Source organism: Papio anubis, chromosome 16 (assembly GCF_008728515.1).
Source record: "Papio anubis isolate 15944 chromosome 16, Panubis1.0, whole genome shotgun sequence".
Classification (NCBI taxonomy): domain Eukaryota; kingdom Metazoa; phylum Chordata; class Mammalia; order Primates; family Cercopithecidae; genus Papio; species Papio anubis.
The window spans coordinates 32,591,732-32,616,848 of NC_044991.1; the positions used below are offsets into that span (position 1 = coordinate 32,591,732).

Below are 25,117 nucleotides of genomic sequence, written 5' to 3' on the forward strand. Positions count from 1 at the left end.
CCGCGCGCGCCGACCGCTGATTGGCTGCGCGGCGGGCGGACTCGCGGGCGGGCGGTACGTTGTGCACGTGCGCGCGGCGACGGCCGGATGGCTGCGTGGGGCTGTGTGGCTTCGCTCGGCGCAGCGCGCTGGCTTTGCTGGCGGGCGGCGCGCGCGGCTGCGGGGCTCCTGGGCCGCCCCTCCCGCAGGAGCTATGCTGTGGGCCCAGCTCAGGTGAGGACGTCCGGATTCCGGCCGAGCCAGTCGCCACTCAGGGCCGGAGGCGGGGCAGGGAGCCGCGGGGAAGGAGGGACGGCCGGGCTGGCATCCCCGCCTCCTGGAAACTGCCTGGACAGTCGTCGAGCCCGAGTGCGTCTAGCTCTTGCCGAGGGCCCGATGTGCCCTCCCTCCCCCTGACTCGCCCGCGGCCTCGGAAACGCTACTCCCGCGGGAGAGCGCTGGTCAGGACGGCCTCGGCCAGGCTGCTCGTCAGCCCCTGCGCTTCCCGGAGGTGTCCGCGTCCCTGTTTTCCGTGTGCGTTTTCTGATTTCCACCATGAGGTCGTTTGGGCCGTGTTTTTCATCTGCATATGGAGGAGACGGGGCCCCGCGCCGGGAGCCGCGCCTGCGGGTGCGCCGCCCCCAAGTGCGTGTGGGTTTGGTGCGGGCCTTGGGATCAGTTCAGCTCGCGGTGACCTTGGCTGAGCGCTAGAGGCTCCGCGGGCGGGAGCAGGAGGGCTGGAGCCGGCGCCTGCTGTGTGTCCGGCACGATAGTGATGTGTGAGCCTCCCCGACGCTTCGGAGGAGGTGTGACCTTGTGTGGTGAGGAAGCCACAGCGGGAGACGGCTGTGCCGGGACATTAAACCTGATTGGTCAGATCCACGGCTCTCACGCTCCCTTGGGCCGTTTTGCCTTTTCCTGTAAAAGGAACCACTTTGTCTTCTAAACCCACAAGTAATATTTTACGTTAACATACTGATTTCACAGTAATCCTTGCTTGTTTTTGTTTGTTTGTTTTTTGTTTTTTTAGACAGCGTCTCACTCTGTCACCAGGCTGGAGTGCAGTGGCGCAAGTGGCTCAATATCTGCTCACTGCAACCTCCGCCTCCCAGGTTTAAGCGATTCTTCTACCTCAGCCTCCTGCGTAGCAGGGATTACAGGTGCGCGCCACCACACCTGGCTAATTTTTGTATTTTTAGTAGAGACAGGGTTTCACCATGTTGGCCAGGCTGGTCTCAAACTTGACCTCAGATGATCCGCCCATCTTGGCTTCCCAGAGTGGTGAGATTGCAGGCGTGAGCCACTGCGCCCGGCCAAACTACTTACATTAAAAAAAAACGCATAGTGCTTACTTTATGCCAGGTTCTTCACAGTTATTCGTATAATCTTTGTAACAACTCCGAGGAAAGTACGATTATTAGTCTTCCCATTTTATAGAGGGAGCAGAGGCACAGAGAGGTTAAGCAGCTTACCCAAGGGCACACAGCTGGTAAGTGACAGAATCTGGAACTCAGGTAGTCTGGTGCCAGAGTCTAAGCTCTTAACAGCTGTGTTGTCTTTATGATTTTTACATATGGAGCAGCTGAGGTTCAAAGCAGCTGAGTGACTTGGCCAGTGTCACAGAGCTACAAGTGACCAAGATGGAAGTATGAAATGAGAATATGTTGATAAAAGGACTTACAAACTGTGAGGATATAAATATAAGGAAATATTGCCCTCATTTGTAACTATTATATTGGCTCTAGCATCTCCGCAGAGTCCGGAGATGTTTCCAAGTGACTCTTCGGTAGAGTAGAAAAAGAAGAATGCAGCATAGCATAGAGTTTGAGCACGAGCTTTAGAATTGAATCCTGTGCAGTCTGTTAGCAGCTTCACTTAAGGCAAGTTACTTAGCTTTTCAAGCTTCCGTTTCCCCATCTATGTAATGGATCTATTACTTGTAATCCCAGCTACTCAGGAGGCTGAAGCAGGAGAATCCCTTGAACCTGGGAGGGAAGTTGCAGTGAGTGGGGATTGGGCCACTGCACTCCAGCCTGGGCAACAGAGCAAGACTCTATCCAAAAAAAAAAAAAGAAAATTAATCTTAACTTAGTGTAACTTTTTTTGCTTTACCAAGTTTTTAATTTTTAAAACTTTTTACTTTTTTGTAATAGCACTTAGCTTAAAACACAACACATTGTACAGCTGTACTAAATAGCTTCATTTATATCATTGTTCCATAGCTTTTTTCTTTCTTTTTTTTTTTTTTTTTTTCGGTGTCTAGCTCTGTCGCCCAGGCTGGAGTGCAGTGGCGCCATCTCGCCTCACTGCAACCTCTGCCTCACGGGTTCAAGCAATTCACCTTCCTCAGCCTCCCAAGTAGGTGGGATTACAGACGCCCGCCACCACGCCCAGCTAATTTTTGTATTTTTAGTGGAGACGGGGCTTCCCCATATTGGCCAGGCTGGTCTCGAACTCCTGACCTCATGATCCGCCTGCCTTGGTCTCCCAAAGTGTTGGGATTACAAGCATGAGCCACTGCGCCCGGCCAGCTTTTTTCTTTTATTTTCTTTTTTTTTTTTTTGAGATGGAGTCTCGCTCGCTCTGTCACCCAGGCTGGAGTGCAGTGGTGTGGTCTCAGCTCACTGCAAGCTGTACCTCCTGGGTTTACGCCATTCTCCGGCCTCAGCTTCCGGAGTAGCTGGGAGTACAGGCGCCTGCCCCCACGCCTGGCTAATATTTTGTATTTTTAGTAGAGATGGTGTTTCATGTGTTGGCCAGACTGGTCTCGAACTCCTGACCTCGTGATCCGCCGGCCTTGGCCTCCCAGAGTGCTGGGATTACAGGCGTGAGCCACCGTGCCCTGCCTTAAAAAAATTTTTTTTGAACTTTTAAGTGAAGACACAAACATATACTAGCCCAGGCCTACACAAGGTCAGGTCAGGTAATCCATATCATTGTCTTCCGCCTTCACACCATGTCCCATTGGAAGGTCTTTAGGGCAGTCATATGCATGGGACTGTCATCTGTGTTAACAGTGCTGTCTTCTGTATATCTTCTGCAGGACCTCTCTGAGGCTCTTGAGGTGTCACTCTTACCAGAAATATGTCCATTGTGGTTTGCTTGGTTTCTTTTTTTGTCATAGGTTTGCTTGTAAGCGGATAATGTACCATAAACATTCTTCTCTAGTAATGAAAACCTTTTGGTGTTGGAGTTCATGTTTCAGACTTTTTAAGGAACTTGAGGTCTGTAAAAGCTTCTGCTGAACCCTTCACTGTGAATTTTCTTGAATGTTCTTTTCTTTCTGCAGCTACCTTTTCTCTTGCCTCTTCTTCAGCTATGAGTTCCTGTTCCCTTATAATCTTAAGGGACCATTGTATATGCAGTGTGTCATTGACTGAAACATCGTTGTGGTGCGTGACTGTATTACCATCTTGCATTAGTGTGGTACATTTGTTATAACTGATGTACACCTTCACTTTTTATGGTACTGGGTGCCTGGTTCTCTGTGTACATCCTGAAGGTTGGGGAGGGGTTTGTAGTGATGGATGAGGGAGCCTTATGGATATTGCTCAGTTTTCCTGAAAACTTTGCTGTTCTAATTACAGGGGCTATGGATTCTTATTTTTAAGAAGGCAAATCTTGGGCCAGGCGTGGTGGGTCATGCCTGTAATCCCAGCACTTTGGGAGGCCAAGATGAGCGGATCATGAGGTCAGGAGTTTGAGACCAGCCTGGCCAATATGGTGAAACCCCGTCTCTACTAAAAATATAAGAAATAAGCCAGGTGTGTTGGTGCGTGCCAGTAGTCCCAGCTACTTGGGAGGCTGAGGCAGGAGAATTGCTTGAACGCAGGAGGCGGAGGTTGTAGTGAGTCGAGATTGCACCACTGCACTCCAGCCTGGGTGACAGAGTGAGACTCCTCAAAAAAAAAAAAGGCAAATCTTACGACTTTACGCAATGACCATTAAAACTATGTATGGTAAATTTTGCAGCCATTGTACAAATGAGCTTTTTTTTTTTTTTTAAACTATGTAAGTTTTCAGAAATTCAAAAATTGGAATAATATGAACCCCTGTGCCCATCTCCCAGATTGATTAATGTTTTTCCACACCTGCTTTGCTTATCTCCCTCCTCCTTTTTTTGTGGCTCTGAGATTTTAAAGTAAATCTCTGATTTCTTGTTATTTCAACCCTAAATTCTTCTGTGTGTACCTCTAAGAAAATAAGGACATTCTGGCTGGGTGCCATGGATCACACCTGTAATCCCAGCATTTTGGGAGTTGGAAGGATTACTTCAGCCCAGGAGTTCCAGACCAGCCCAAGCAATATAGGGAGACCCTGCCTCTACAAAAAAAAAAAAAAAAAAAAGAAGAAAATAAGGACATTCTGAACATAACCACAATGCCAATATCATACCTAAAAACATTAGTAATTCCTTAATATCACTTAAAATCTAGGCCTTTAAAATTTTTTAAATTTATTTTTTATTTTTATTTATTTATTTTTTGAGATGGAGTTTACCTCTTGTTGCCCAGGCTGGAGTGCCATGGCGTGATCTTGGCTCACTGCAACCTCCACCTCCTGAGTTCAAGCAATTCTCCTGCCTCAGCCTTCCAAGTAGCTGGGATTACAGGCATGTGCCACCACACCCAGCTAATTTTGTATTTTTAATAGAGACAAGGTTTCTCCGTGTTGGTCAGGTTCATCTCAAACTCCCAACCTCAGGTGATCTGCCCGCCTCAGCCTCCCAAAGTGCTGGGATTACAGGCGTGAGCCACGGCGCCTGGCGCCTTTTTTTTTTTAAACCAAAAAAATTGAGATAAAATGTAGGCCTTATTAAAATTTATCTGATTGTCTCCAGATTTTGAGCAAATGAGTTTTAAGTTTAAATTTTCAGAACAGTATGCTCTGTTCATAACGGTACAAAAAAGAGATGTTAGAGCTGGGCATGATGGCTCAAGCCTGTAGTGCCAACACTTTGGAAGGCCGAGGTGGGAGGATCCCTTGAGCCCAGGAGGTTGAGGCTGCAGTGAGCCTCGATTGTGTCACTGCACTACAGCCTGGGTGACGGAGCAAGGCTGTTTCTTAAAAAAAGTGTTGGCCGGGCACGGTGGCTCATGCCTGTAATCCCAGCACTTTGGGAGGCCAAGGCAGCAGATCACTTGAGTCCAGGAGTTCGAGACCAGCTTTGAGACCAGACCAATATGACGAAACTGCATCTCTGCCAAATACAAAAATTAGACGGGTGTGGTGGTGCGCACCTATAGTCCAGCTACTTGGGAGGCTGAGGTGGGAGGATCGCTTGAGCCCGGGTGGCGGAGGTTGCAGTAAGCCAAGATCACACCTCAAAAAAGTGTTGGAATTGCCCAGTCCTTACCTCCAGGGACTTACTTTCTAAGGGCCACTCTTTTCTTTCAGAAAGGGATAGGGTGGTCAGGAAGTGCTCATTTCTCCCTAACCGTTTATCCTTTGGGTCATTCAGCATCCAGTCAGCCTTTGTCAAGCACCTGTGAGTCTAAGCACTGTGCCAGGTATGGGGGTAAAGGGCAAATCACATCCACTCCTCCCTTTAAGCCCAGGCAGTGATTCTCCTTGAGAAGAATAGGAAAATGAAATCCGAAAAGTGCTGTGGTTACTTTTGCCAGAAAGAATGCATGTAACGTTAAAGAGGCTTTATGAAATCTATTTGTGGGCCTAGGTTAGGACCCCCATTCTAGTGAGATTTCTTGGGGAATACGGAGGGACTCCAGGGATCCTTGAGGGTACATGAGTATGTTGACGAGAGAGAAGAAATGGAGCTCACAGAGGGGGGCTAGCAGGAGGTGGGGGAAGCAGTCCTGGGGTCCCCTGTTTTCTCTGAGGTGCTGCTGAGTTGCCAGCTGAATTTGAGGCTGAATCCTGAATCCAGCACTTGTGAATTGGGTGACCCTTGCTAAGTTCTCTCTGAGGTTGGTGTCTTATTTGTCCAGTCAGGTAATTTAGTGCCTGTATATTGAACACCTTGTATAATAAACCAGGCACATTTTGCTAGGCAAGGCCATTTGGAGATGCTGACACTTCCCCAAAGGGCTGCCAAAAAGAATACATAAAAATGCCTTTGTTACATGTCTGGCTGAGTGCTTGGGACAGTGACAGGTCTGGGTGCAACAGCATAATCCTGTGAAGCCAAGGGTTAGAGGCACCATTTGTCCAGGCATTTCCTGTGTGGCATGTGGGGCTTGGTCCCTTTTCTCTTGGCAGCTATTTTTTGGTGTTCAGGTGTGATATCTTGTTGGCTCGAGGTGCTTTCTCCTGTTTTTCCAGGGTCCCTGCCCCCCTCCTGCTTGGCTCTGTAGCTGTCAGTGTCCGAGCTTGGAGGACTGGTGTACAGGCTAGCATGGAGGAGCTGGAAGACTGCCTCTCCCGGGGGTCTTGCCTGTTCAGTGGAAGGGAGATGGGATCATTACAGCCACTCCAGTCCCTATTTTACTGGACCCAGAGGAATCCCTCAGCTTCCTTGACCCCACATGCTCTTGGTTTTCCTCCTTGCACTGTCTTTTGCTGGCAGGTCTTGTGTGGTCCCTTATTAAGTGGTATTGTTCTTCCTGGTTCTCTGAGAGGACAGACCTTCCACATTTTTCATCTCCAAGACCTGTCCAGTGCTGATGTCTCCACTTGCCTGTCTCCTGGTCCAAAGTGGGACTTAACTTTGTATCCTCCAATGACCTCTCACTGCCTGCTCCTACTGTGCCCTTGGGTTCAGTGACTCATACCAGCATCCATCCTCCTGGGTTCCCAGACCAAATTAAAAAAGCATGGGAGTCCGTGTGGCTCCCTCTTCCCTCCACCCCTGTATCTGGATGGTTACCAAGTCATGACTGTTCTGTCTCTGATAATGCCCCCTGATCTCCATTCTTATCCTGCTCTCCCAGGTGAAACCTCCATCTTCTCTGTCTTGGATTGCGTTTGGTCCCACCTGGTCTTCTTTGAGTTAACTCCTTTCAGTCTATCCAATGTGGTCTTTTCTCTGCAGCCAATTTTTTTTTCTATAGTTCGGGTCTCATGATACCACTTTCCATTTTCAAACTCCTTAAATTGGCCTAGGAGACCTGTGATGGCCAATCTTCCCCACCCCTGTGGGTCAGGTGCCCCTGGTGTGGGCTCATCTCTTAGTGCAAGGCTCCCTGTAGACTGTCCTGGGGCTGCTTGTCTAATTGTCTTCTCATTGAACCATGTAGGCAGGCAGGAACCACTCATCTAGTCTGGGGGTGACCGGGGGGTGCAAAGAGTTTTGTTACAGGATATATTTAACACTTTCATTGCCTGGCACAAAATTCTCTTGAAGAAACTGCCTTTGTTTAATTCTATTTATTTATTTAGAACTTACCTAGAATTGATTTGCACTTGCAAAAATGCTGCTGTTTTAGAGTTTGCTTTCTAGGCTGGTTGCTTGCTCTGTCACCCTAGCTAAGAAACTAGGAACTGGAGCGCTATTTCTTTTCCTTTCTTTCTTTCTTTCTTTTCTTTTCTTTCTTTTTTTTTTTTTTTAACAGAGTCTAGCTTTGTTGCGCAGGCTAGAGTGCAGTGGCACGATCTCGGCTCACTGCAACCTCCGCCTCCCAGGTTCAAGTGATTCTCCTGCCTCAGCCTCCCGAGTAGCTGGGATGACAGGCGCCCAACACCACGCCTGGCTAATTTTTGTATTTTTAGTAGAGGCGGGGTTTCACCATGTTGGCCAGACTGGTCTTGAACTCCTGATCTCAGGTGATCTACCCTCTTGAGCCTCCCAAAGTGCTGGGATTACAGGTGTGAGCCACCACACCTGGCCTGGAGCACCATTTCTGTTTCTGGTTGCTCTTTATAAAGGGAGCTCTGTGCATAGAGTAGGTGTGTCAATAAGAATGACTTGACCTGGTTGGCACCAACAAAAGAAGAATAGCAAACAAGTTAGGTTAGATTTGTTTTGACGATTGAAGAATATCTTGTATGTTAACAGGCAGCTTATAAAACGAGAAATGGAATGATTTTTAAAAACAGCATTCAACTTTATAAATCCAGGAAATGCAGATCAAGAAGAGATAATTTTTTACCTTTAAATTATCAAAAAGTTTGATAATTAACAAACAGTTGTGAAAATCAATACTGTAAGGGTAAAGTACGTTGCCAGTGGACATGTTTTTGAACAGCAGTTTGTCAGCAGGTGTTTGCGTAATTACATTTGCTCTCTCTGATTTATTACTCCTATTTTTAAGAATCTAGCTCAAGGAAATACCCATAATGTGGGAAAAAAAAATCAGTATTCCTGAAGAGATTCCTTGTAGCATTATTTTTCATAGCAAAATTGTGGAAAACTCCAAAATACAGAGAACAATATTAGTGAATCATTCACTCAGAATAGTATGTAGCCAGAAATGATGTTTAGGAAATAGAGCTATGCATAATTAATATGGAATGGTAGGGCGGGGTGCAGTGGCTCACGCCTGTAATCCCAGCACTTTGAGAGGCCAAGGTGGGTGGATCACCTAAGGTCAGGAGTTCGAGACCAGCATGGTCAACATGGCGTAACCTCGTCTCCACTAAAAATACAAATATTAGCTGAGCACGGTGGGGTGCACCTGTAATCCCAGCTATTTGGGAGACTGAGGCAGAAGAATCACTTGAACGTGGGAGGCAGAGGTTGTGGTGAGCTGAGATCGCACTGCTGCTCTCCAGCCTCGGCGACAGAGCACGACTCTGTCTCAAAAAAAAAAGATAGCCAAGAGATACCAACTAAAAAAGTAAGATGGAAAACAAAGTCAACATGATTCTATGTGTGTGTTAAGATTAGAAAGTTATATATACTATGGATTTAAGCCTTCTGGAAATTAGGCAAGACAGGAATAGGACTAAGTAAGTTGGAGACAAGAAACTTCTGAAACATTTTTATATTGTCTGTAGTGATTGAGGTTATATTTTTTTTAACTTTTTGCTATAATAAAATCTTTTTTTTTTTTTTTTTTTTTGAGACGGAGTCTGGCTCTGTCGCCCAGGCTGGAGTGCAGTGGCCGGATCTCAGCTCACTGCAAGCTCCGCCTCCCGGGTTTACGCCATTCTCCTGCCTCAGCCTCCAGAGTAGCTGGGACTACAGGCGCCCGCCACCTCGCCCGGCTAGTTTTTTGTATTTTTTAGTAGAGACGGGGTTTCACCATGTTAGCCAGAATGGTCTCAATTTCCTGACCTCGTGATGCACCTGTCTCGGCCTCCCAAAGTGCTGGGACTACAGGCCTGAGCCACTGCGCCCAACCAACTTTTTGCTATAATAAACTCTTAAAAGATGGTTATAAAGGCTATTGTAATCCATAAAAATATTTATGATATGTCAAGCAAAAAAGAACGAGATGATGCAAAATTGCATATAGTACAGTTGTAGCTACAAGACAAATGTAAGAATAGATAAAAGGGAAACTATTAATTGGTTGTTTTAAAGTGTTGGGGTTAGGCCGGACTCGGTGGCTCACACCTAATAATCCTAGCACTTTGGGAAGCTGAGGCGGGAGGATCCCTTGAGCCTGGTGGGTCAAGGCTGCAGTGAGCCATGATCACACCACTGTACTCCAGTCTGGGCGACAGGAAGACTCTGTCTGTAAAAACAAATGATTAAAAATAAGTGTTGGGATTATATTTTCTTTGGATTTCTCTATGTTCTAATTTAAAAATTACCCTATCAGAATCCCGTCTTCATTTTTTTGTTCTTTCTGACAGGTTTTCAAGGGACATGAGTGACCCGAGGATGGTGTTGAGCCTCTCTTTGTAAGGGTTGTTTCCTTGTTCTCTTCCTACCTCTTGACTCACATACTGGTAATTATCTTACCATCTCTGCAGAGCCCGCCCACCTTTGGGTTCCTGTTGGACATCGATGGAGTGCTTGTGCGGGGCCACAGAGTGATCCCTGCTGCTCTGGAAGCCTTCCGAAGGCTGATGAACTCCCAGGGGCAGCTGCGGGTGCCCGTGGTTTTTGTCACAAATGCTGGGAACAGCTTACAACACAGCAAAGCCCAGGAGCTGTCAGCCCTGCTGGGGTGCGAGGTGAGAAGGCAGCCAGAGGCATGGAAGCCCACGGACCTGGTTCTTAGTGGACCCCCCGCCCCAGCTCCAAGTCCCTTTCCCTTGGGTTGGGATATGGAATCACCTGGTCCTAGGTCATGGCCACAGCTGAACACAGAAATCCTGCCTGTGTATTTGGTAGTTGTAGTTTATGTCCTTGTATCTGTTTCTTTTCTTCTGGGTATTGGGGGTGTGAGTCCCTGGAAAGCAAAGGTCACACACATGTCTGGAACTCTGCATAGCGGGAATAGCAGGTGCAGCTCTGAAGTCACACCTTGGCTTTCCTGAGTGTGATGTGTACACCTGAAGGAGTGCTGTCCTCTTCAGCCACCTGCAGCCCTGCACCATATCCCAACTTTGATGCATTCTTGTTTGTTGAGGGTGAATTCAGCTTTTGGAAAGAGTCCTTTGGAGCCAAGAGAGTAAATAAAATGGCTGGTGTATTAGATGATGCTGCTCAAAGTTGCATGTAAAGTGTGATGGAATAAAATTGATTCCTTGCTGTGATTTCCAGAGAGAATTCCAAAAACCTTCCAACTAAAGGCTGCATTGTTAGAGTTAGTATAAATGTTAAGCAGCTAAGTCTTAGCAGAACTGAAAATAGAAAGTAAAAGACCAATTTCTGTGACAGTGACAGGGAGCACACATGAACCCTGTGGCTTCCAAATGGGGGCTTGGGAAATCCAAACTGAACCTGACGGGATGGCGGTGGCGAGTGGTCAGAACCCACATCTGTGGCATTTCTGGTCTCTTGTTTTGTGTGGCAAGAACCAAATGAGACAGGTTCTTCTCACATCTGTTTGGGTGCCTTTTAGAAGTGCTGCTGGGTGCTAGAAAGGGCTTTGCTCACCTTTCTTTTTCTGAGCAGGCTAAAGGACCTGCCACCTGTCTCGTTATTTCCCTCAACAGTTCTGTCTTCCTCTGCCCTCCCCTGTCTTGGCTGTCCCTACAGGTGGATGCAGACCAAGTTATCCTCTCTCACAGCCCCATGAAGCTCTTCTCAGAGTACCATGAGAAGCGGATGCTGGTGTCTGGGCAGGGGCCCGTGGTGGAAAATGCCCAGGGGTATCCTTTTGGTCTTAACTCTGGCTGAAGGGAAGGGGCAGGGCTGGGGCGTTTCCTCCCTTAGCTGAGTGGGGACTGTAGTGAGGAGTGCTGGGTGCTGGAGTACACAGGCGATGTTGTGGGCTCAGGGGAGGGAGGAAAGCTCCCGATTGTGGTCAGTCCTCATGTCTGGTGGTTTCTAGAAGCCAGTCCTCATACCCCTGCATCAGAATCCTCCGGGGGGCTTAAAATACAGATTCCAGGTTATCTGCGCTGGAGCCTTAATTCACTAGGTCTAGGGTAAAACTCAGGAATCTGTATTTTTTAAAAAAGCAAAACACCTCTGTTAGTGGTTCTGTAACTAGGTTTGGGAACCCCTGCTCTAGCCTCTTCCTTGGGGTGCCCAGTCAGTTTATTAGCCAGTGGTAGTGAAGCAGCTATGAGGAGCTTGTCTCTGGGAGCCTGCGGAATAATACCTGGCCCCTGTTTCAAGCAACTGAGTTGTGCTGAGCACGTCCTGTGTACCAGTGATCTGCCGCACACTCTGAATGGGATGAGGACTGGGATGAGGACGTGGGGCTTACGAGTAAATCAAGGGCTTGTGCTTGAGGAGGCAAGAATAACCCCGTGCGCAATAAAGGAGCGTTTACGATGGTGTATGATGGAAGTCCTGTAAGCTCACAGGAGCTGCGCCACAGGCGTTGAGGGGAGGGGTTGGAGTATCCCTGGGGCAGGAGTTGCCTGTGGCTTCTTGGAGGGGTACAGTGGAGCCCCGGGAGATGGCTAAGCTTTCTTAGGCAGGGGAAGTAGGAGGTTGGGAATGGGATAGGGAGAGGAATGAAAGAACAGGAAGGGTGGGTGGTGCCAGGGTGTCGGGAACCTTGGAAGTAAACTTGAGGAGTCTGACCAACTTCTCAGGGCAATGGAGGGCAGAGCAGGCTTTATTACTGATGGGGCAATCTGATAGAATCAGGATTTGGGGGAAATTCATTTTGAAAGTAATCTGAAACCATGTCCAGTTAAGATTGCAAGTTGGAATTGAGGACAGGAAGATGGAGGCAGCTGAAGCTGGCTTGTCCCTCCCCAAGGCCTCCTCTTCCTTGCTGATTTGGGTTCATCCTTTAAGATTTTAGCTCCAGCCCTACTTCTCCATGACTCCTCTGGACTCCCCAGCCCACTGAAGAGTCTCTTCTGAGCTCAGCACTGACTGGCAGCACTGTTCTTAGAACGCTGGTTTTAATGGGCTCTGAATGTGCTCGGCTCCTTGGGGACAGAACCTTTTTTTTTTTTTGAGACAGGGTCTCACTCTGTTGCCCAGGTTGGAGTGCAGTGGTGCAATCATAGCTCACTATAGCCTTGACCTCCTGGGCTCAAGTGATCCTCCTGCCCCAGCCTCCTGAGTAGCCTCCTGAGTAGACTACAGGTGGGTACCACCATACCTAACTGACTTTATTTGTAGAGACAAGGTCTCACTACGTTGCCCAGGCTGGCCTGGAACTCGTGGCCTGAAGCCATCCTGCTGCCTCAGCCTCCCAAAGTGCTGGGATTTCAGGCACGAGCCACGGCACCCAGCTGGGGACAGAGATTCTTACGTGCCTTGGCCCTGTGGGCTGTGCCCAGTGTAGGACCTGGTAGCTGGCATGTGCCTGGTGACTGCTGGTGGGTTAGCCAGGAGCTGCCCTCTCTACTCTGGCTGTGCAGTTATAGCCTGCCTGCCAGCACCTGCAGGATTTGTGCCATCCTTGCTGAGCTCTGCTTGGTGCCCTCCTGCCTGGCTTGATCAGGAGTGGGTTGTGTTCCCTTCACTTGTGATTTGATGCATTCAGAAAGGCTTCTTCCCCAAGAACTGTCCAGCATTACTTCCTGAGCTTGCTCCAGGCTGGGCTTCCGAAATGTTGTTACCATGGATGAGTTGCGGATGGCCTTCCCTCTGCTTGACATGGTGGACCTGGAGCGGCGGCTGAAGACCACGGTAATAAGGAGCACGGGTTGGGCTGTGTCATCCTTTACTCCTCCCGTGCCCTGCATTGGCTGTGTCGCTGACCTTGCAAGCCCTTCTGCAGAGCTGTGATTTGTCCATTCTTCTGCATGTCCATTGTCTCTTTGGAGGCACATCTGGCTAAGGATTTTGTTCCCTGAATTTATGAGAATGGCCCAGAGGCTGGTTGTGGTGGCTTATACCTGTAATCTCAACGCTTTGGGAGGACTGTTTGAGCCCCGGAGTTCAAGACCAGCCTGGGCAACATAGTGAGACCCCGTCTCTACAAAAAAATTTTTAAAAAATTGGCCAGGTATGGTGGGTCACGCCTGTAATTCCAGCACTTTGGGAGGCCAAGGCGGGTGGATCACCTGAGGTCGGGAGTTCCAGACCAGCCTGGCCAACATGCCGAAACCCCATCTCTACTAAAAATGCAAAAATTAGCCAGGAACAGTGATGGACGCCTATAATCCCAGCTACTTGGGAGGCTGAGGCGGGAGAATCACTTGAACCCAAGAGGCGGAGGTCGCAGTGAGCTGAGATCACGCCGTTGTACTCCAGCCTGGGTGACAGAGTGAGACTGTGTCTCAAAAAAAAAAAAAAAAAAGCCAGATATGGTGGCGCATGCCTGTAGTCCCAGCTACACAGGAGTCTGAGGAAGGAGGGTTGCGTGAGCCCAGGCGCTGGAGGCTGCAGTGAGCTGTGATCACTGCACTCCAGCCTTGGCGACTGAGTGAGACCTTGTCTCCAAAAAAAAAAAAAGGAAAAAAATAGCCCAGAGAAGTGAACGGCTTTACTCCCTGTCCTCTCTGTATTGTTTGTCATTACCTGGGAACCCCTTTCAGAGTTGCAGCATCCCTTCCAACAAGGAGTTCCAGACTTACTGGCCGGCCTTCCCAGTGCTGCCCAGGAGAGCTGCTGGCCATTGTGAAGTTAGCAATCCTGAAGCCCGGCACTGAGCTGCCCTTAGGAGAGGCGGCTTGCTTGCAGAGGAAGCACTGGCCAGTCTGCACATCTGCCCAGGTGCCCTGTGTGCTGGGCTCATTTTTGAGCACTGACTTTGTCCACCGTCTCATCTGATCCCTGGTGATCCTCTGCAGCATGACTGCCATCTCTCGAGGTGCCCATTGGCTCACTTTCTCCTCATTGCACTGTCTACGTATCACATGGCCCAGGTCTTGAGTCAGACCATTCTCACAGTTTGACAACATGCAGTTATAAACAGATAACTTACTTTTATTTGCAGATGTAGCTTAAGTCCTTCCTCCTCCAGAGCTTTCTGATGGAACAGAGCACTTCCTCTCCTGTGAGGGCTTTCTCCCTGACCTGGGCAAGTTCTGTGGAGAACCAGAATGTCAGAGTTGGAACAGATCTCAGAATAGCTCAGAGGCAGCCTCACACAGGGGAGTGACCTGTCCTGGGTCACATAGTTGGTTGGTGGCAGAGCCAAGACTACCATGGCCTGGGGATGGAATGGACCCTCGAGGCTGGTTGAGTGAAACCACCTGCTCGAGAACCGACAGGAGGAGAAATGGCCCATCAGGCCCCGATGCCACCTTCATCTCCACGGGCTCACCTGCATCCTTAGCTGCCTGATTCTAGACTCTTACTTGGCTGTGTCTTGTGTCCTCTCCCACTGGAGAAAGACATCTGACCACCCTTCCTCCTGGTGACTTCACATGTGGTGTCCTGCCTGTTCTGTGGCCCCACCTGGCTGTTGTCTTTTCGCCTTTCTCGCATCTTCCTCAGTCCTCTCCAGCTTTCCCTTGGCTTGGGCTTGGCCACGAGTGTGAGGTCTGTGGAGTGTGTCTCCCCTCCCAGCACCCCGGAGGTGGAGGTGTGGTTCTCCAGGAGTGGACGGTGACTTGTGTTTATAGCCTCTCATTTATCTCTCTGCAGCCCCTCCCGAGGAATGACTTCCCCCCCATTGAAGGTAAGAGAGGTCGTCTTTGATGAGTTGTGAGGTCTTTTCTCCCTGTCCTCTCTGGCCCTCAGGCTGTCTCGGTGTGACTGCCTGCAGCCTGGTTCAGCAGCAAGGGGGCCTTGGAGTCAGGACACCCGGGCCCTGGTCTGGATCTGCCACTCACCACCTCTGAGACTGTTGTTAGTCTTTCCTTCCCCGTGCCACTCACTATTGCAGGAAAACCGTAAGCTTAGAGACTTTTAGCAGTAGAAAGGCACCTAGAGGTGATCTGCTGTAGTGTTTCTCCACTTTCAAACCTAGTTCTCCCCTTTTTATAGCAAGAACGTTGGAATATCCCCTTTATTATTCTGAAACGAAATTCATAGGTAATATAACTTCTATACACACATATTAAAAATTAGTTCAGTATAAAGCCCCAACTGTAATAGGGGGATATAAAAGGAGACATTTTTAGTAAGAAGATAATGTATTTCAGTATGTAGTACTTATCCAAGAAGTAAAATGGTTGCACTGAACAGCATCACCATGAATGTTAACAGCTACAAATGCAGGCTGATGTTAGTGTGTTCATAGGTGTGATAGGCGTGTTTTACAGGTGACCCAGAAATCAGGGGCAGCATTGCCATTGGTCAAGTAATTTTCCAAAACAGGGAACAACTCCTGGTAGAGTTTTCAAAAGGCAACGTACAGTCTTCTCTTGACTTACAGGATAGTTGTATTTTTGGAACAATCTGGTTTATTTTTGGAAAAATCGATGTTTATTGAAACTGTACAAAAATACTTTGTGATGATATGTAAAATAGAATTGTTCAAGTAATTCTGAAAAGGTTGTTCACCTATGTGGATATCAGGATATCAGGTGGGACATTCAAATGTTATTAGGACATGGGAAAGATTTTCCTTTTTCTTTTCGTTGTTTTGTAGAGACGGGATCTCACTATGTTGCCTAGGCTAGTCTCAAACTCCTGGGCTCAAGCAGTCCTCCCACCCTGGCCTCCCAAAGTCCTGGAATTACAGACACAAGCCACCACACGCAGCCATGGGATGGTTTTTTAAAAAATTAATTTTAATTTTACTGTGGGATAGTTTTTGATTGCGCAGGATTGTCCTGAGTGTGTAGCATCCCTGGCCCCCTCCCACAACCTTCACTTGCTAGGTTTTAGTCATTGTGACAATTAAAATTGCCCCTGATTTCTAAAGCACCTCATAAGGGGTGGTGCTGCCCCATTGAGAATCACTGGTCTGGTGCAGTTCACCAGCCCTGTACCTTAGTGTCAGCAGAGTCCTTTGCCTAGTGCTTCCTGTGTGTCTAGTCCTGGGCTGTTTACTGATGATATAGTTCATTTTTATCCTCACAACAGCATTATAAGTAGTGTTGCTGTTACGTAGTTGCAGTTGAGGAAACTGGGGCTTGGAGAAGAGAAGTTACTTGCCCACAGTCATACAGGAAGATCGGTGGAGTTCAGGTTGGGGTTCAAGTCTGTATCACTCCACACCCCCTCTCCTGGCTGTTAGATTCTGCTGGTCCCTGGGGCTCAGAGAGAAGTGACTGAGGGAACAGGAGCCCTTGCTAAGTCGTGTGAGGGAGAGCGTGGTGGCAGAGCCCCAGTCAGCAAGGAGAAGTAGGCCTGAGACATGCTGCTTTTGTTTTGTAACCTCTTCTGTGAAGCACCAGTGGACTGAAGTCAGAATGGGAGCCCTCAGGAATCTCCTTCCTGGGCCCTGGGCCTTGTGCACCCAGGGTGGATGGGTAAGGGGCTCTACTAGGCTTGTCGGGGAGCTGTGCCCTGCCCAGCTGGGTGCACCATGGGTAGAGGGCTTGAGGGCGGGTAGCCCTAGCTGGCATCCTGAGGGCCTGCCACCTGCCCTGCAGCCCTCACCTGCGCCTCTGTTCTTTAAAGGGGTGCTCCTCTTAGGGGAGCCGGTCCGCTGGGAGACCAGCCTGCAGCTGATCATGGATGTCCTCCTCAGCAATGGGAGCCCTGGGACTGGCCTGGCGACACCCCCCTACCCCCACCTCCCCATCCTGGCCAGCAACATGGATCTCCTGTGGATGGCTGAAGCCAAGATGCCCAGGTGAGGACACAAAGCTCCCAGCCTTGGTCTGGTAGTCCACTCCTGGCTGCTGCCTGGGCAGTCCTGCAGGCAGTTCCCACCCGTCATCCTGACACCGGGGTACTCGGACCTTACTTAGGTAGGCCCTGTTGTTGCTGCAGTAAGCTGGCCTTTGGAAGGGCTTTCAAGGATCACTCCACGTATTCGTTACTAAACCTAAACTACAGATTACAGTCTGAGGATGTATTAAGAGGATGTTTCACACATGACCCCTGTCCCTATAATCTTAACAGAACATGCTCTTTGTGTCTGTGGACCCAAACTGTGGATACTTTTTGTGCTGTATCAGTGCACATTCAGTTGCCCTTCCTTCCTTGGCTCCACCCTGTAGCATTGGTTCTTTCACTTTCTTGTTTCCTTTTACCCTTAAGACATAGGGCAGGAGGAAGCAAGCATTTGCTTTTTGTGTGCGTGTGTGTGTGTGTGTCTCTGTGTCTGTGTGTGTGTGTGTGTGTGTGTGTGTGGAGATAGGGTCTGACTCTCTTATCCAGGCTGGAGTGCAGTGGTGCAGTCATAACTCACTGCAGCCTTGAACTCTTGGCCTCAAGTGATCCCCCTGCCTCAGCCTCCAAAAGTGCTGGGATTACAGACGTGCACCATCATGCCAGCCAAGGATTATTCTGTTGGTTGCACAGACCAGACAACTGAGACCCAGCGGATAAGTGGCTTTCTCAGGGGCATGCAGGTGCCTACACTCCCTGCTCAGCTGTGTTGGTATCATCTGTTCTGTCTTATTCTGGGGATAGCACAGATAGAGGCAGCCCTTTTTTGGCCCTCAAGGTGCTTACTTGAAGGCCAGCTGACAGCTGCTGTGTACTGTTTGGTTGCTGTTATCTGCATGGCCAGACTCTTGAGTCAGCCTGCTGTTGATCCCCAGTCAACAGTGCTCGTCAGCAGAGGGTGGGCACGGCCCAGTACTGCCTCAGGGCCCATCTCAGTAGTCCTAGAGAGACAGGGGTATGGGATGCTCTTGTCACTTTTAAAGTGTATGTCTGCCGGGTGCGGTGGCTCACGCCTGTAATCCCAGCACTTTGGGAGGCTGAGGCAGGCAGATCCTGCGAGGGTGGGAGGTGAGACCATCACAGCTAACGGTGGAAACCCGTCTCTACTAAAATACAAAAATTAACCCGGTCGTGCCTGTAGTTAACTGCTCAGAGGCTGGGGGCAGGGGAATGGCATGAACAGAAGGCCAGACTGCACTGAGCCAAGATGGTGCCACTGCACTCCAGCCTGGGTGACAAAGCTAGACTCCGTCTCAAAAAAAAAAAAGTGTATGTCTGTGGCTTTCGAGCTTGGCCTTGTCTCAGTATTATTCCCAGAGGAGGATGCTGACACTAGATCAGTGGGCTTGGTTGGTTATGTCGCTGTGAACTGAAAAGCAAGGGCAGATTTCAATTTATAAACCAGATTTTAGATGAACTTTTCTAATTAAAAATAGAATTCTTTACATAAATGACACTGAAAAAATGTGGTGGCTCCCGGCTTGTAATACCAACACTTGGGAGGCGGTGGTGGATCTAGTCAGGAGTTCAAGATATCAGCCTGGCCCATGGCAAACACTGTCTTTAATAAAATATAAAAATTAACGGGGCATGGTGGTTGCACCTGTAATCCCAGCTATTTGGGAGAGCTGAGGCAGAATGCAGCCCCGAACCGGGAGGTAGAGGTTGCAGTGAGCCAAGGTCGCACCCAAGTGCCAGCATCATATCAGCATTCAGGTGTCAGGAAGAGTTGGGGGAGGGCAGAGGGCAGAGAAGAATACCCTACCCCCAGTTGTTTTTTTTTTTTTTTTTTTTTTTTAAGGCAGGTGCTCTTCGCCCAGGCTGGAGTCGTGTCAATCTTCAGCCACTGCATCACCTCCTGGAGTTCAAGTGATTCTCCTGCCTCCAGTCCCCAAGTAGCTGGGACTGGCTACAGGCATAACCACCATACCCAGCTAATTTTTTGCATTTTTAGGGAGCAGGGTTTCACCATGTTAACCAGACTGGTGAACTCCTGACACTCAGGTGTCCACTGCCTTGGCCTCCCAAAAGTGCTGAGAGATCCAAACATGGCTCGCGCCAACCCCCAACCCAGTTATAAGGATGCTTACTAAAAGCTTAGCCCAGCATTCTGCTTTCCTTGACTGTAGCTTAGTCACATGGCCACATCTCGCTGGAAGGGAGGCACGGGAAGGTCTTTTTCACACCTAGTGGCAATATGGTCAGCTGAAAATGGACACCAGCAAAGAAGGGAGAAGGGCAACCATAGTCTGCCCCAGCTCTGCAGCAGGATTTAAGCTCTGGAGTCAGACTGAGTTGTAATCCTAGCTCTGCCATCTTAAACAAACTACTTAATCTTGCTGTCCCTTGGTTTCCTCATTTTACAAATAGTGTCATCTCATAGAGTTTTTCTGAGAGGGAAATGTGAAATGCTGCCTCCAGTGCCAGCACAGTGTCTGCTACATGTCAGCTCTTACCCTGGGGAAGAGGCTGGTCTGTGTGGTTGCTGCTTAGACAGTGGCAGTCCTATTCTCTAGAAGAGCCTGGAGATCAGGAAGACTGAACTGCTGCATGCTCGTTTCTGGCAGGTTTGGACATGGCACCTTTCTGCTGTGCCTGGAAACCATTTACCAGAAAGTGACGGGCAAGGAGCTGAGATACGAGGGCCTGATGGGCAAACCCAGCATCCTCACTTACCAGTACGCCCAGGACCTGATCAGACAACAGGCAGAGAGGCGGGGCTGGGTCGCCCCCATCCGGAAGCTCTATGCTGTGGGGTAGGCTCTGCTCCTCCTCCTTCATCCCTTTTATGACGTCCCCTTCCCTCCCTCCCTCTCTAGTCTTACCTCCGTTTCCCTATATCTCATTCACTCTTCTGCCCCGAAACTCTGCTCCCTTTGCTTTGCAACATTGAGTTAGGGTTTTCTCCTTTTTCCTTTTCCGGTGTGGCTGCCCCTGCCAGTGACAACCCTACGTCTGACATATACGGCGCCAACCTGTTCCACCAGTACCTGCAGAAGGCGACGCGTGACGGGGCGCCAGAACTAGGGGCCGGGGGCCCACGGCAGCAGCAGCCCTCAGCAAGCCAGAGCTGCATCTCCATCCTGGTGTGCACAGGCGTCTACAATCCCAGGAACCCGCAGTCCACGGAGCCCGTCCTTGGAGGAGAGCAGCCTCCATTCCACGGGCACCGAGACTTGTGCTTCAGTCCAGGGCTCATGGAGGCCTCCCACGTGGTGAATGACGTGAATGAGGCTGTGCAGCTGGTCTTCCACGAGGAGGGCTGGGCCTCGGAGTGAGGGCAGTGCGGAGGAGGCGAGGGGGTGATCCTGGACCTGTGGGCGAGTCCCGTTGGCTGGGCTGTGGCCTGATCACTGGGCTCAGGTCAGGGCTTGGTTCCCTTGCCACCATTCCTGCTGCCCCATGAGTGTGGCATTACTGGTCACTTAGAAGAAGACAGTGGCTCTTTTTCCCTGCTGGGTAGCATTTTGTATGGAACTGTCAGAATTTTCTGGGCACAGTTCCCTTGTGCCTCTCCTGGCAGTCTAACCCCAGGCCATTCTCTTCACCTGTGTGCCTCAGTGTCCTTCTCGTTTCAGTAGGAGCTTCTGAAAAGGGGGAGGCAGTGTGGAATACTGTGGACGTCTGTGCAGAGCCTTTGCCGGCACTGAAGGCGTGCAGCCTGTCGGCAGAGTGTCTAACACCAGATGCTACTTTTTACTGTATTGTAGTTTATTGCCCAGAGATTTGGGGCTTTTTTTAAAATTAAAATAATTATAATAAATATTCATGATGCTGTCTCTTGTGAAGCTCTGTCTGGAGTGCACTAAAAGTCCTGTGGGAAAAGGAGAAGGAGTGAGTGGTGTGGGCAGCCCAGGGGCTGGGAGATGGGTGGCATTTCAGCTCCACGAGGTGCCCACATCTCCTTTCCTACCTCCCGCCCCCAAAGCCCATACCCATTCTGGGCTGTGAAGCTTGAGGTTGTCTAGGAATGAGTTTGGCATATACTTAGCTGTACTTAGCAACTTCCCTGGAGTGGAAAAGGGGGGATCTTGTTACTGATTGTTCTAAAGGAAGCAGCTCTTCCTGCAGTGATTCTAGAAAACATGCCGCTTCCTGCATCCCTTCCTCTAGGAGTAACCAACTTCATTTCTTCATTTGTGTCACCCATGGCCTCAGCATCTGCAAATCCCCCACTCAGTTCTCGTCCTTATTTTACTCCAGTAGCCGTTTGCGTTTGACACAGCTGATACCTCCCTCCCTTGTTCTTTTTTTATTTTTTAGAGACGGAGTCTTGCTCTGTCATCCAGGTTGGAGTGCAGTGGCACGATCATGGCCCCCATGAACCTCCTGGGTTCAGGCAATTCTCCCACCTCAGCCTCTTGAGTAGCTGGTACTACAGGCACACACCACCACGCCTGGCTAATTTTTTTATTTTATTTTTTATTTTTGGTAGAGACAGGGTTTTACCATGTTGACCAGGCTTGTCTAAAAGTCTTGGCCTCAAATGATGTGCCCGCCTTGGTGTCCCAAAGTGCTGGCATTACAGGAGTTAGCCTCCATGCCTGGCCTCCTTCCCTTATTCTTAAAGCCCTCTTGGCTCTCTCTGCCTGACTATTTGTTTTTTGGGGGATGGAGTCTCACTCTGTTACCCAGGCTGGAGTGCAGTGACACGATCTCAGCTCACTGCAGTCTCCACCTCCTGGGTTCAAGCAGTGTTTGTGCCTCAGCCTCCTGAGTAGCTGGGATTACAGGCATGCTCCACCATGCCTGGCTAGCTAATTTTTGTATTTTCAGTAGAGCCAGAGTTTCACCATGTTGGCCAGGCTGGTTTCGAACTCCTGACCTCAAGTGATCCGCCCTCCTTGGCCTCTCAAAGTGTTGGGATTACAGGCGTGAGCCACTGCTCCCGGCCTTAACTGATTTCTTTCTTTCTTTTTTTTGAGACGGAGTTTTGCTCTTGTTTCCCAGACTGGAGTGCAATGGCGCGATCTTGGCTCACTGCAACCTTCACCTCCTGGGTTCAAGCGATTATCCTGCCTCAGCCTCCTGAGTAGCTGGCATTACAGGCGTGCGCCACCACGCCCAGCTAATTTTTTGTATTTTTAGTAGAAATGGGGTTTCACCGTTAGCCAGGCTGGTCTCAAACTCCTGGCCTCAGGTGATCTGCCTGCCTCGACCTCCCAAAGTACTGGGATTACAGGCATGAGCTACCGTGCCCGGCCCTCAACTGATTTCTTGACACCTCTGCTTGGATGCCTCAGAGGTGTTTAGAGGTCAGGGAGCAAAGGAGGTGGAGAGAGTGGCTGTGAAACAGGAGAACCAGTGTCTTGGAGGCTGAGTGGCTGAGCACTGAGGAGCTGTGCTCATTCCCTCAGTGTAAGTGTCTCTGTGTCCACGACCAGACACTGAGCGCAGTCCACACCTCCTGCTTAACTGTCTTCCCCATCTTAGGTGGCTGTGGCAGCTCCTTGCTCTCCTTGTCTAGGCCTGAGGGCCTGGCGTCCTGCTGAGCTCCTCTTAATTTCCCAAGTGAGCTCTGCTACCCACCACGCCCCACCCCAGCTAGGCCCCTGGCCTCACCTGAGCTGTTGCAGCCACACTTCTGGCCTCCCTGCCTCCGCCCTTTTCTCTCCCACCTGCTCTGCTCACTCATTGGCAGATCACGTGGCCCGTTCTGTGATGAAAGCCCTCCGGTGACATCTGACTCAGAGCAAAAGCAGTGATTTCTTACCTTGGTACAAATCCTCTTCATCCTGTCCCACCGCTCCCCCCGGGACCTCACCTGCTGCTTTCCTCATTATCATTCACACCCGCCACCCTACTCCACGTTCCCTCCTGCCTAGGGCCTCTCGCAGCCCCTCTGCCAGGCCACAGTGTCCACGTGGCTCGTGCCATCCCTTCCCCTTTTTTTTTTTTTTTGAGAGGAAGTCTCAATCTGTCCCCCAGACTGGAGTGCAATGGCGCAATCTCAGCTCACTGCAACCTCCGCCTCCTGGGTTCAAGTGATTCTCCTGCCTCAGCCTCCTAAGTAGCTGGGACTACAGGTGCGTGCCACCACACCCAGCTAATTTTCGGATTTTTGGCAGAGACGGAGTTTCATTATGTTGGCCAGGCTGGTCTCAAACTCCTGACCTCGTGGTCCGCCTGCCTCAGCCTCCCAAAGTACTGGGATTACAGGCATGAACCACTGTGCCCGGCCAAGCATCTCTTCCTTTTTTCCCAGACCCACTTCTTATGGGTCTGATGGATGCGCCATTCCAATTTCCTTGACTTTCTGTAAACATAGCACCATCATCCTTACCCTACTTAATGTTTTCATGGTACCTACCACCTCATGACCCACATATACTTGCTGATTCTGTGTCTTCTACTACTCCATGAACTCTGTCCGTATTGCATCATAATTGTGTCCCCACACCTGTGTGCCTGGCACTTGGCAGTCTTCAAAAGATGGTAGTAGACGGCCCCTGAGACCCTCCTATGGTGAGTCCTCCACAGGGGCCCTTGGACACAAACACGCCTCCCTCTGCTTTCACTCCCTAGGGAGTGTGGCAGAAGTGAAAGGGCTGCAGGCCTGGCGATGGAGTCCCAGCCCGACCATCCACTAGCTATATGGCCTTGGGCAACTTCCTTCACTTCTCCAAGCTTCCATTTTGTCACCCGTGAAATTGGCGTTGGCAATGTTTGTTTCATAGGACTAGCTATTATACAGAGAAATAAGTGAGCTATTATACAGTTCTGTATCATTTCAGATTATGTTCTGTTCCTAACAGAAATCTTTTTGGTCTTTTAGAGTCTGGGGTCTTGCTCTGTCACCCAGGCTGAAGGGCAGTGGCACAATCACAGCTCACTGCAGCCTCTACCTCCCAGGCTCAAGTGATTCTCCCACCTCAGCCTTCTGAGTAGCTGGGAGTAGAGGTGTGCCCCCACTGCCCACTGCACCCAGCTAATTAATTTTTTTTTTTTTTTAAGAGATGGGGTCTTGCCATGTTGCTCAGACTGGTCTCAAACTGGCATCAAGTAATCCTTCCACCTTGACTCTCAAACTGGCATCAAGTGATCCTTCCACCTTGACTTTCTAAAGTGCTGGGATTGCAAGCATGAGCCATGGAGAGCATTCTTATCTATGCCATTTTCAGAAATGAGGGCACAAGGTCAGAAACCACTCATTCTTTCTAATTTAATTTCACTTATTTATTTATTATATTTTGAGATGGGGTCCCGCTTTGTTGACCCAGCTGGTCTCGAACTCCTGGGCTCAAGCGATCCTCCTGCCTCAGCCTCCTGAAGTGCTGGGATTACAGGTGTGTACCACCACACACCACACCCTCTGGCTGGAGCGCAGGGGCGTGCTCACAGCTCACTGCAACCTTGACTTCCTTGGACTTCAGCAATCCTCCCACCTCATCCTCCCAAATAACTGGGACTATGGTGTGCACCACCACACCCAGCTAATGTAATTTTTTTTTTTTTTTTGAGACGGTGTCTCGCTCTGTCGCCCAGGCTGGAGTGCAGTGGCGCAGTCTCGGCTCACTGCAACCTCTGCCTCCCGAGTTCAAGCAATTCTCCTACCTCGGCCTCCCGAGTAGCTGGGATTACAGACACGTGCCACCACGCCCAGCTAATTTTTTGTATTTTTAGTGGAGATGGGATTTCACAATGTTGGCCAGGCTGGTCTTGAACTCCTGACCTCAGGTGATCCACCTGCCTTGGCCTCCCCAAGTGCTGGGATTACAGGCGTGAGCCACTGCGCCCAGCCTGTAATTTTTTCATTGAGACAGGAACTTGCTATGTTAGCCAGGCTGGTCTGGAACTCCTGGGCTCAAGTGATACCCCTGCCTCAGCCTCCCAAAGTGTTGGGATAACAGGCATGAGCCACAGTGCCCAGCCCCCTATTTATTACTTGTTTGGGTTTCCTAAGGATATCATAAGCTATTTCAGGCGGGTGCAAAAGAGCAAGTGTCCTGCCACATGACTTATGCAAATCTAGAGAGCAGGACCAGCTACTCAGCTCTGATTCCAATTTTGTCCCTTAGGGGCTTTGTCTAAACC

At 49.7% G+C, this 25,117-nt stretch overlaps 1 protein-coding gene across 1 annotated transcript; it reads left to right on the forward strand.

The window, feature by feature from the left end:
• The first annotated feature begins 62 nt into the window (after positions 1–62).
• On the forward strand, positions 63–20,871 carry HDHD5 (haloacid dehalogenase like hydrolase domain containing 5). Its single transcript, XM_003905188.4, has 8 exons — positions 63–213; positions 9,799–10,002; positions 10,973–11,085; positions 12,943–13,036; positions 14,942–14,975; positions 16,868–17,042; positions 19,651–19,839; positions 20,025–20,871. Exons 1-8 carry the CDS (start codon positions 88–90, stop codon positions 20,359–20,361), a joined length of 1,272 nt encoding a protein of 423 aa, XP_003905237.2. The 5' UTR covers positions 63–87; the 3' UTR covers positions 20,362–20,871.
• The last annotated feature ends 4,246 nt before the right edge of the window (positions 20,872–25,117 follow it).